Source organism: Saccostrea echinata, unplaced genomic scaffold (assembly GCF_033153115.1).
Source record: "Saccostrea echinata isolate AGI-Se365-2 ecotype Australia unplaced genomic scaffold, CSIRO_AGI_Sech_v1 ptg000016l, whole genome shotgun sequence".
Taxonomy (NCBI): Eukaryota; Metazoa; Mollusca; class Bivalvia; order Ostreida; family Ostreidae; genus Saccostrea; species Saccostrea echinata.
The window spans coordinates 11907494-11919133 of NW_026889765.1; the positions used below are offsets into that span (position 1 = coordinate 11907494).

At 35.1% G+C, this 11640-nt stretch overlaps 1 protein-coding gene across 1 annotated transcript; it reads left to right on the top strand.

Annotated features, from left to right (window-relative positions):
• The first annotated feature begins 5135 nt into the window (after positions 1-5135).
• Positions 5136-8115, top strand: LOC133188671 (uncharacterized). The gene has a single exon (XM_061324173.1). It carries the CDS (start codon positions 5737-5739, stop codon positions 8113-8115), a length of 2379 nt encoding a protein of 792 aa, XP_061180157.1. The 5' UTR covers positions 5136-5736.
• The last annotated feature ends 3525 nt before the right edge of the window (positions 8116-11640 follow it).

Consider the following 11640-nt stretch of genomic DNA (forward strand, 5'->3'; position numbering starts at 1 on the left):
GACTCAAAAGTAGGTCACGGTGACCTACTTTTTAAATTTTGTGGCCATTCTTTTTTCAAAATGATTTACATGCTTATTTTGAACAATTTAAGACCTATGATCATCAAACTTTGTCAGTTGATGTATCTTGGGTCCTCGGAGAACATCTACTAAAAAGTAGGTCACTTTAACCTATTTTTTGAATTGTATGGCTAATCTTTATCAAAACAATTAAAGTCATTACTTCGAAAACTGAGAGGTTTAGAATCATTAAATCTTGTAAGATGATGTATCTTGGGGCCATAAAACATATTTATTAAAAAGTAGGTCACAGTGACCTACTTTTTGAACTTTGCAGGCATTGGATTTCAAAGCATATTTTGGCCATTGGATTTCAAAGCATATTTTGGACATTTTAAGGCCTATGATCATATAATTTTGTAAGTTGATGCATCTTGGGTCTTCGAAAAGACAACTGAAAAGTAGGTCACCCTGACTTACTTTTCAATTTGTATGACTATAATTAAATATTTCAGGTACTAATTGGCTTAGAATCCTTAAACTTTGTCAGTTGATGCATCTTGGATCTTCGGAGTGGGTCGACTGAAAAGTAGGTCACTGACCTACTTTTGAAAATTTATGATTTTAGTTAAATATTTTGAGTACTAATTGGCTTAGAATCATCAAACTTTGTCAGTCGATGCATCTTGGATCTTGGAGTACAACTGAAAAGTAGGTCACCGTGACCTACTTTTGAAAATTTATGGCTTTAATTAAATATTTCATGTACTAATTAGCTTAGAATCATCAAACTTTGTAAGTTGATGCATCTTGGGTCTTTGAAAAATGTCCACTGAAAAGTAGGTCAAGGTGACCTACTTTTCAATTTATATGACTATAATTAAATATTTCAGGTACTAATTGGCTTAGAATCATTAAACTTTGTCAGTTGATGCATCTTAGGTCTTCGGAGGAGGTCAACTGAAAAGTAGGTCACCGTTACCTACTTTTTCAATTTATATGACTATAATTAAATTTTTCAGGTACTAATTGGCTTAGAATCATCAAACTTTGTCAGTTGATGTATCTTGGGTCCTCCGAGTAAGTCAACTGAAAAGTAGGTCACATTGAACTACTTTTCAATTTATGACTATAATTAAATTCTTCAGGTACTAATTGGCTTAGAATCATCAAACTTTGTCAGTTGATGCATTTTGGGTCTTCGGAGTAGGTCCACTGAAAAGTAGGTCACCATGACCTACTTTTGAAAATGTATGGCTTTAATTAAATATTTCAGGTACTAATTGGCTTAGAATTATCGAACTTTGTTAGTTGATGAATCTTGGGTCCGCAGAGTTAGTCGACTGAAAAGGAGGTCACTGTGACCTATTTTTGAAATTTTACGGCTTTATTTAAATATATTAGGTACTTACTGGCTTAGAATCATCAAACTTCGTCAGTTGATGCATCTTGGGTCCTCAGAGTATGTCATCTGAAAAGTAGGTCACTGTGATCTACTTTTGAAATTTTATGGATATAATTTTAAAAATATTTAGGTAGTAATTAGCTTAGAATCATCAAACTTAGTTGATGCATCTTGGGTCCTCAGAGAATGACAAGTGGTAAGTAGGTCACCATGACCTACTCTCTTAGAATCACCTTGGGTTCTCAGAGTGTTTCATCTAAAATATAGGTCATGATGACCTACCTTTGGAATTTCAAGGCTTTATCTAAATATACAGGGTACTTAGAGGCTTCACATAGAAGTGATAGGTTGTACAGTTAATCAGAAGGATTCAAGGCCCTTGGGCCTCTTGTATATTTAAACCTCCTAGCCAAAGTGCTCAGGTGAGTGATGTGGCCCTTGTTGAATTTTATGGCTAATCTTTTTCAAAATATTTAAGGTCATTGTTTCAGATACTGAGAGGTTAAGAATGATCAATCCTTGTAAAAGTAGATGCATCTTGGGACCTTAAAACTTGTTTATCAGAAAGTAGGTCACAGTGACATATTTTTTAAATTTTGCAGGTATATGTTTTCAGATAGTTTTAGAGGCTTATTTTGGATACTTTAAGGCCTTTGATCATCAAACTTTGTCAGTTGATGCATCTTGGGTCCTCAAAAAATGTCATCTAAAAAGTAGATCACTTTGACTTACTTTTGAAATTTTATGGCTATATTTCGGAAACTAATTGGCTTAGAATCATCAAACTTTGTTGGTTGATGCATCTTGAGGCCTTGGAGTATGTCACACTGAAAAGTAGGTCACTGTGACCTACTTTTGAAATTTTATGGCTATATTTAAATACTTCAAACACTAATTGGGTTAGAATCATCAAACTTTGTCACTTCATGCTTCTTGGGTTCTCAGAGTACATCAACTAAAAGGTAGGTCATGGTGACCTACATTTTGAAATTTTATGGCTATATTTAATTATTTCTGGTAATAATAGGCTTAGAATCATCAAACTTTGTCACTTGATGCATCTTGGGTCCTCGGAGTGCAGTATGTCAACTGAAAAGTAGGTCACTATGACCTACTTGTGAGCTATATTTAATGTTTCATATTTGGATATTTTATTAGAAAAAGACGTAAATGGTAATCTAACAACAAAACTTTATGATAAACGTGATGACTTTAACTTTTCAATTGTCAACTTCCCTTACTTATGCAGCAATATATCCTTATCACCTGCATACGGGTTTATATCTCTCAGTTGATTCGATACGCTAGAGCAAGCGCTATGTATGAACAATTTCTAAAACGAGGTAAACTATTGACAGACAAGTTGATGAAACAAGAATATCTGCAGTCTCATTTAAAGTCATCATTTCGTAAGTTCCATGGTCAATACAATGACCTTGTCAGCAAATACAATCTTTCACTAAATCAAATGCTGACTGACTTTTTCAAACTAATTGTTATGCCATTATTTATACACTGAATTGTTGACGGATTTTTCCATTATTTCTTGGTCATGACAAAGAGCACACGGCAGGTGTGACAAGTTGGCAGGGGATGCTCACTCCTCCATGGCACCTGATCTCATCTCTGATGTCTTAGAGGTCTGTGTTTGCTCTGCTCCTATTTTGTAATGTTTAATGGACTTTTGAGCTCGAATACTGTTCGTTATCTACACATATTTCATTTAAGTATTTTCATGTACTAATTGCCTTAGAATTATCAAACTTTGTCACTTGATGCATCTTTGGTCCACAAAGTATGTCAACTGAAAAGTAGGTCACCGTGACCTATTTTTGAAATTTTATGGCTACTGTATACACTCGCCTATAAGTTAGTCCGCCTATAAGTTGGTTGTATTTTTTAAGCTTAAATTAGATGGATTGACCCACTAAAATACCAATCTTTTTATAACTTGCGTATAAGTTGGATAAAAATTTTTAACTCCCCAAAAATCGACTTAAAGGTGAGTATATATGGTAGAATCATCAAACTTTGTGGGTTGATACATCTTGTGTCCTTGGAGTATGTCAACTGAAAAGTAGGTCAGTGACCTACTTTTGGAATTTTATATTTTAATATTTCAAATACTAATTGACTTAGAATCGTCAAACTTTGTCAGTTAATGTATTTTGAGTAGTAAGAATGTATAAACTATGAATATTTTCAAATAATGAGACTGAAAATCATCAAACTTTGTCAGTAGAAGCATTTTAGGGTCTTGGAGTATGTTTACCAAAAAGTAAGTCACTGTGACGTACTTTTGGAATCTCATGGCTATATTTGAATATTTTAAAGATAATAAGGTGCTTCGAATCATCAAACTTTTTCAGTTAATTCATTTTGGCTTCTCAGAGTTTTTTAACCAAAATGTAGGTCATGATGACCTACTTTTGGAATTTCATGGCTTTATTTAAATATACAGGATACTTAGTAGGGATGCGCGATTTTATCGGTATACTGGTATATCGCGATTTTTTATTGCGTGATGCGTATCGTGATATGGAGTCTAAAATACAGGTATTTGGTACATAACTATAAATTCCGGAAATTATTTATTTATTTGTTCAAACTATTGAATGACAATTACAGGAAGTGTAAAAAATGTTGAAAACAGTTAAACAACAGCATCCAAACATGCGTTATATTAAATAAATAAAAATTTAAAAAGTAAAGTTGTGTTCTTATAGGGTATTTTTAAGAAATATTTTGGAAATTAATTTGAAATTGTAGTAAAAATTGTGTGTAAAAATATCACGATTTATTGTGATATTCTTGGGAAAAATCGTGATATATCACGATACAAAATTTTTGCCGATACCCATCCCTAATACTTAGAGGCTTCAAATAGAAGTGATAGGTTGTATAATTTATCAGAAGAGCGAATCAAGGCCCTTGGGCAGCTTGTTAATTCTGTAGGTAAACAAATTCTGTCAGGTCATGCATAGTGCTATCGTTGAATCTAGTCAGTGTATCTTAAATTCAGTTAATCAGTAATTAAATGGTGAAGTCTCTCTTTGAGGGATGTATCATGTGCCTGTATAATTCACATATACTGAAATTATGTTGTTTAAATGATGGGGATTTCTTGTATTTTGTAGATGGGCAAGAGAAAGGGCATCTCTGCTAGCGTAAAGCGCCAAAGAGACAAGATTCGAAAGAGGGAGAAGAGGCAGCAGCAGCTCCTTCCCTCCACAGATGTTCCACAAGATGGTTTACTGCTGGAGTCTGCTGTCCCCTGCGGGGCAGTAGATGGAGCTATTTTGGCTCCCCCTGGTAATTTTCCAGGGCAAGGTTCTATAGGGTTGCCGCCTAGTGAGGAAAAACTCTTGGCCAGGATGCAGGCCTCTCCTTGTGAGAAAATGCATTCAAATGCCCTGAGTATTGCATCCTCTCAGGGAAGTCGTCTGTGTGCCCGAAACGGAGGCATGGCACCGTCCCCTGACTCCCCACCGTGGGTTTGTACCTCACCGAGGGTACCTGAGCCAGACACCGTGCACGTGTCTGGCTCAGCAGGTCAGGCGCAGCTGGATATGTCATCCTCTCAGGGGGATGAGTCCAGCAGGATATTAAAAGATGCAATGGATTTTGAAACTGATATTGAAAAGGATATTGAAACGGATATTGAAATGAATATTGAAATGGATACTGAAAGAAATATTGTTATAAATTTCAAAGAACAAAATGAGTGCATAAATGATGACTATATTGGAAATGATTCAAAATACAGATTTGACAGACAATACACTGGCAGATTGATTGATGCTGAAGTTTCAAGTACAAGCGAAAGCAGACTACCAGCAAATATTAAGGGATCTATTCAAGGTTCTTTTCATCAGGGTAACTTAATGTTTGGTGAGAATGCAGGTACACAGTGTGTAGCAAACTCCTTAGTAGCCTTAGCATACCATAAGTTGAAGAATTCTAAACACTGGGAAACAACAGATATGGACAAGGTGTTGGTAATGGGGGATGAGCTGTACACCTATTTGCAGCGTAGTTCTTCTGTAAATAGCAGATACCTTTTGGTTAATGAGTTACCACAGTTTTTTGAATGCTTTAATACAATATATGAGTTTAAAGCAGATGAATCATTATGTAGCTTGATCAATTTATCAGATACTGAACCAAATTATGATGACTTTCATGCATGTTTCCTTTTAGATGCTTTGCATATTGCCCTTTCTGAAACTGATGGATGTTTTGTGTGTTTTTGGGGAAATACTTTTTTGATAGGGAAAACAAATGATCAATTTTTCACATTTGATTCTCACTCAAGGTCTGCTCAAGGATAAATGAGTTTGAATGGATACAGTACAAGGATACTTTATAAATCAATTGAAGATGTTTATAACCATGTTCTTTTATTAGCACTGTCAATGGGATATTCCGAAATGATTGACTGTGAAATAACAGGTGTGAATTGTTCTATTAGCAAAATTGAGGCATATGAGGCACAAAATGATATGCATTCTAGTACAAAACTTCAGTTAGTCCCTGATTGTGGTGATGTTGATTTTGAAGTTGTTTCAACAGAAAGTCACAAAATTAGTTTTAGGCCACTTTCTGGCAATAGGAAGATTGAGCTTTGTCAAACTTTAGGAATATCTTTTTCAAGTTATGAAAAAGTGAGTGAACCAACCCTCTTTACCCAGGAAGCGGAAGCACCTGATGATTGTGTCAGAATTCAGGGGGATGGAAACTGTTTTTTTCGAGCAATTTCATTTTGTTTGACTGGAGTAGAGGACCATCATTATGATTTACGTTCGGCAATATGTGAACATCTTCTTAACAACTCAAGTTTGTTTAAAACCTTCTTAAGATGTGGTGAAAATTCTGTTGAAAATCATATTGCGATGAGAAATATGACTCACGAGGGTGTATGGGCAACAGAAATAGAAATTCTTGCTCTCTCTCATCTTTTAAACACTGATGTGCACACATATACACAGAATCATTGGGTTACATATTCTGCATGTTTGGTAGATCCCACAACAAATTTGCAATGCTCAGAAGCAATATACCTTTTTCATGAGAATGAGAATCATTACAATGTTGTGTTATCAGTTTTTGGAAAACAAACAGCTTGTTGCAAAAAGACAGAATCAATTATAATAGGCAAGAAAGAATTCAAGAAAAGAATTGGAAATCGGAATCGTATGAGAGAAATGCGTAATGTCATGTCATCACAAAATATTGAGAATGAAAGTAGTAAGAGAAATGTGAAAAGGACTAAAATTATGATTCAACAGAGTAGAATGAAAGTTAAAGGTTTTTGTGGCATTGAAAAGAAATTGAGAGCAGCGAAACTAAAGTACTGGACAGATCGAGCATTTAGATTAAAAGCAATATCACAGAGCAAAGAAAGATACAGAAGTAATGAAACATACAATGCAAAATCAAAAAAAAGAAGTGTGGAAAAGTATGCATTAGATCCAAGACACAAGTTGAGTCTCAAGGAAGCCAGCATAAGGAAATATGCAACAAATGAAGCCCATAAAGAACATGTAATAAGAAGAAATATTGAGAAATACAAATCAAATATTTTACACAGAGAAGCTCTGAAACGAAAAAGTGCGGAAAAGTACAAGAAAGATGAAGTACACAGGGCAGATGTTAAAAAAAGAAGTACAGAAAAGTACAAGAAAGATGAAGAACATAGAGCAGATGTTATAAAAAGAAGTACAGAAAAGTACAAGGAAGATGAAGTACACAGAGCAGATGTTAAAAAAAGAAGTACAGAAAAGTACAAGGAAGATGAAGTACACAGAGCAGATGTTAAAAAAAGAAGTACAGAAAAGTACAAGAAAGATGAAGAACATAGAGCAGATGTTATAAAAAGAAGTACAGAAAAGTACAAGGAAGATGAAGTACACAGAGCAGATGTTAAAAAAAGAAGTACAGAAAAGTACAAGGAAGATGAAGTACACAGAGCAGATGTTAAAAAAAGAAGTACAGAAAAGTACAAGGAAGATGAAGTACACAGAGCAGATGTTATAAAAAGAAGTACAGAAAAGTATTGGAAAAATGAAGAACATAGAGGAGATGTTAAAAGAAGAAGTACAGAAAAGTACAAGGAAGATGAAGTACACAGAGCAGATGTTAAGAAGAGAAGTACTGAAAAGTACAAAAAAGATGAAAAACATAGGAATATGCTGAAGGCAGCTAATAAGGTAAAGTACCACTTTAATGCTGATGCAAAGAAATGCAAGAAGGAGAATGTGCTAAAACAGAGACAAGCAAGGAAAGTGAAGCTAGAAGATGAAGATGAAGTTGTCAAAATATTTAAGGAAAGTATAAGGAATGGTCCAGAATACACTTCTTGTTGTTGTCATCGTTTATTGTTCGAAAATCAAGTTCAAAGATGTGCATTTGAAATGTATGAGAAAAGACAGAAAGCAATGGAAATAGCAAAGATATGCATAAATAACAGATATGTTCATGAGTGCACAATGTCTTGTTCAATTAACTGCAAAAAATCATCATTATGGATCTGTTTTACATGCCATAGGAAAATACTGAGTGGTAAAATTCCTGGAGAAGCAGCTGCAAATAAAATGGCACTTGAAGAAATTCCACATCAACTAAGTAATTTAAACAGTTTAGAGCAACATCTCATTGCTTTACATATCCCCTTTATGAAAGTGATGTCTCTCCCACAAGGTGGTTTGTGAATCCAGAACATATACATACAGCCCTGGACTACTTAAAGAAGAACAACAGATGGTATCGAGATGTTGTGATCAATTCCACATGGAAACAAAACTGTGAGGAAGGTGATTTGATTTTGAATGATTCTAATAAATGTGAAGAGGAGAAATTAACCTCAGAGCAGATGACAGAAAATCAAGAGGTGGTTTCAGACACATGTTTACAACCTGTGGATATTGCACAAGAAGTTCTTGACCATTACTTTGATGATGTTTACAACATAGCTCCCGGGGAAGAACAAAATCCTGTGCGTATGTTGCAAGAAGAAGGGAATGAAGCGAAGACATTTCCACATTTATTTCCCAGCGGAAAATTTTCTTGGAATGAAAATCGAGATGAAAAGATAACCCTTGCCAGATATTTTAACAACAGACTTATGAACACTGATAATAGATTTGCAAAAGACACAAATTACATCTTTTTCTCACAGTACCTGTCTGAATTAAATCAAGTGATTGAGAAAACACAAATAATCCGCAAGTCTGTATCAAAACTTGATGGTGGAAAATCTGTAACATCAGATATGTTGCAAGACCCAGAAGAACTTTCTAATCTGCTCAAGAACAATGATGCTCTAAGGTTTATGCAGCCAATTCGAGGAACGCCTTCATACTGGTCAGCAATACAGAAAGACTTATTTGCTATGCTTCGACAACTTGGTATTCCTACATGGTTCTGCTCTTTTTCTGCAGCTGAATTTAGGTGGAATGAGATTGTGGGATCAATATTACATCATGAAAATGATACAACAGACCCTTCGAATTTAGACTGGGCAGAAAAGAGTGAAATTTTAAGAAAAAATCCTGTAACCGTAGCCAGAATGTTTGAAAATAGATTCCATATTTTCCAGAGAGATGTAATATTGTCACCATCAAACCCAATAGGAAATGTCATTGATTATTTCATAAGAGTTGAATTTCAGCAAAGAGGTTCTCCACATATGCATTGCTTGTACTGGGTTGAAAATGCACCGAAATTCAACATAGATAGCGATGAGACGGTGTGTGATTTTATTGATAGGTACGTCACATGTGCTTTGCCTTCTGATGATGACAACCCAGAACTTAGACAAGTTGTTTTAGCTGTACAACAACATAGCAAGAGTCACTCAAAATCATGCAGAAAAAAAGGAACAGAGTGCAGATTCAATTTTCCAAGACCTCCATCAGAGAAAACCTTTATAACAAAGCAAAGTGAGGAGGATCTTGACATTTCTGATGATGATAAAGGAGTATTGAACAAATCTCAGGCAAAGGATATTTTGTTGAGTGTTTGGGATGAAATATTGGATGATGTGAATGCACTCAAGACAACTGAAGAAATATTCAGCAGCATCCACCTTACACAAGATGTATATGAGATGGCACACAAGATGTTGTCGACAAAAACAAGTACTGTATTAAGACGAAATCCTAATGAAATGTGGACAAATCAGTACAATCCATGCCTTCTCAGATGTTGGGATGCAAACATGGACATACAATATGTTCTAGACCCCTTTAGCTGCATCATGTACATTATATCATATATATCGAAGTCAGAAAGAGAAATGGGAATGCTATTAAAGCAAACGCAAGTAGAGGCAATGGAAGGTAACTTAAGTGCTCGTCAAACAATGAGAACAATAGGATCTGCATATCTTAATCAGAGGGAGGTCAGTGCCCAAGAAGCAGTTTACAGAGTCTGTAATCTGAGAATGAAGGAGAGTTCAAGGAAAGTGGTTTTTGTTCCTGTTGGTGAAAATCCCACTCGCTTAAGTAAACCTCTTGCCCAAATGCAAAAAAAAAGAGAGAAGAGAATGCAATGATGATGACTTGGAAGGTGATGATGATGATGACATATGGATGACAAATATTGTAGAAAGGTATGAAAATCGTCCTGACCTACATTCGTTTGATAAGATGTGTCTTGCAGAATTTTGTTCCTCTTACAGAGTGCTCGCTAAATCTCAGATTCCTAAAGGGGAAAATGGAAGTGTTTATGAATTGAAGAATGGAAAAGGGTACATACAGAAAAGAACAAGAGGAAAACCAGCTGTTATTAGATATCCCAGATTCAATCCAGAAAATACACCAGAAAAGTATTATCAATTAATATTGCAGCTTTTTCTTCCATATGTCAGACAAGATCAACTGAAACCACCTGGATTTGAACTTTACCAGACATTTTTTGAAACTGGATTTGTGAGACTGAAATCTGAGATTCAGTTACAACCAGTAAAAACTTTGGTGGAAGATAATCAGTGCAAATTCTCAAAAAATGAAGATGCTATTGATAATGCTCAAGAGGTTTTTGAACTTTATGGTGAACCTGAGGATGCTTGGGCAAAACTTCGTCCAGAAACAGAAATGAACAGAAAGGAGTGTTTAGATGAAAAAAAGGCGACTGAGAAATTAGAAGATAAAAAACCAGAAGTTACTCATGAAATTGAAAACAGTTCTTCAGACTTGTTATATCACATCACAGAGAATTGTAATTCAAGGCAAGAAATGCTTCCTTTATTGAGAAGGTTAAATGAAAAACAAAAGGAGGTTTTTTACATAGTTCGTGACTGGTGTTTGAAGAAAGTTACTGGAGAGAAAACAGAACCATTGCATATCTTTGTGACAGGGGGTGCAGGAACAGGAAAAAGCCATTTGATCAAGGTTATACATTATGAAGCTTCTCGTCTTTTTGAAAAATTACTTTCATCTCCAAATGATATATCTGTGCTTCTCGCGTCTTTTACTGGCACAGCTGCATTTAATATACGGGGCAATACACTTCACCATGTTTTTTCTTTGCCAATAGCTCTACGCATTCCATATGAACCTCTGAATGAGCAAAACTTGAGTGCAATAAGATCTAAGTTAGAAAACTTGCAGATCTTGATCATTGATGAAATATCTATGGTTCACAAGAGGCTTTTGTATTATATTCATGAGCGTCTTGTTCAAATTAAGAAGTGCAAAGAACCATTTGGTGGTGTATCTATCTTAGCAGTTGGAGATTTCTACCAACTTCCTCCTGTAAAACAACGAAAAGCAGAGAGATTATATAATGAAAATGAAGAATATCCAGTAGACTATTGGTTAGACTTTTTCAAAATGATAGAGTTGGACGAAATAATGAGACAACGTGAAGATGCAAACTTTGCTTCAATTTTGAATTCATTACGAATTCGGACAATAGATGAACCACTGTCAGAAAAGGCTAAAGTGATGCTTTCAGAATGTATAAAAGATGGGCCAGAGGATGTTCTGCATGTATATCCCACAAACGAAGAAGCAAATGAACATAACCTTAAGATTTTGAAGGAAAAGTGTGGAGATTTAATTGAAGTAAATGCTGAAGATTATCAAAAAGATAGAACGATAGGTAAGCTCACTTTACGTAATAAACCTTTCATTAGGACAAGAACAGATGGCTTATCCTCTTCTCTGCTCATTTCTGTGAATGCTAAGGTGATGCTTACAAGAAACATAAATGTGGATGATGGACTTGTTAAT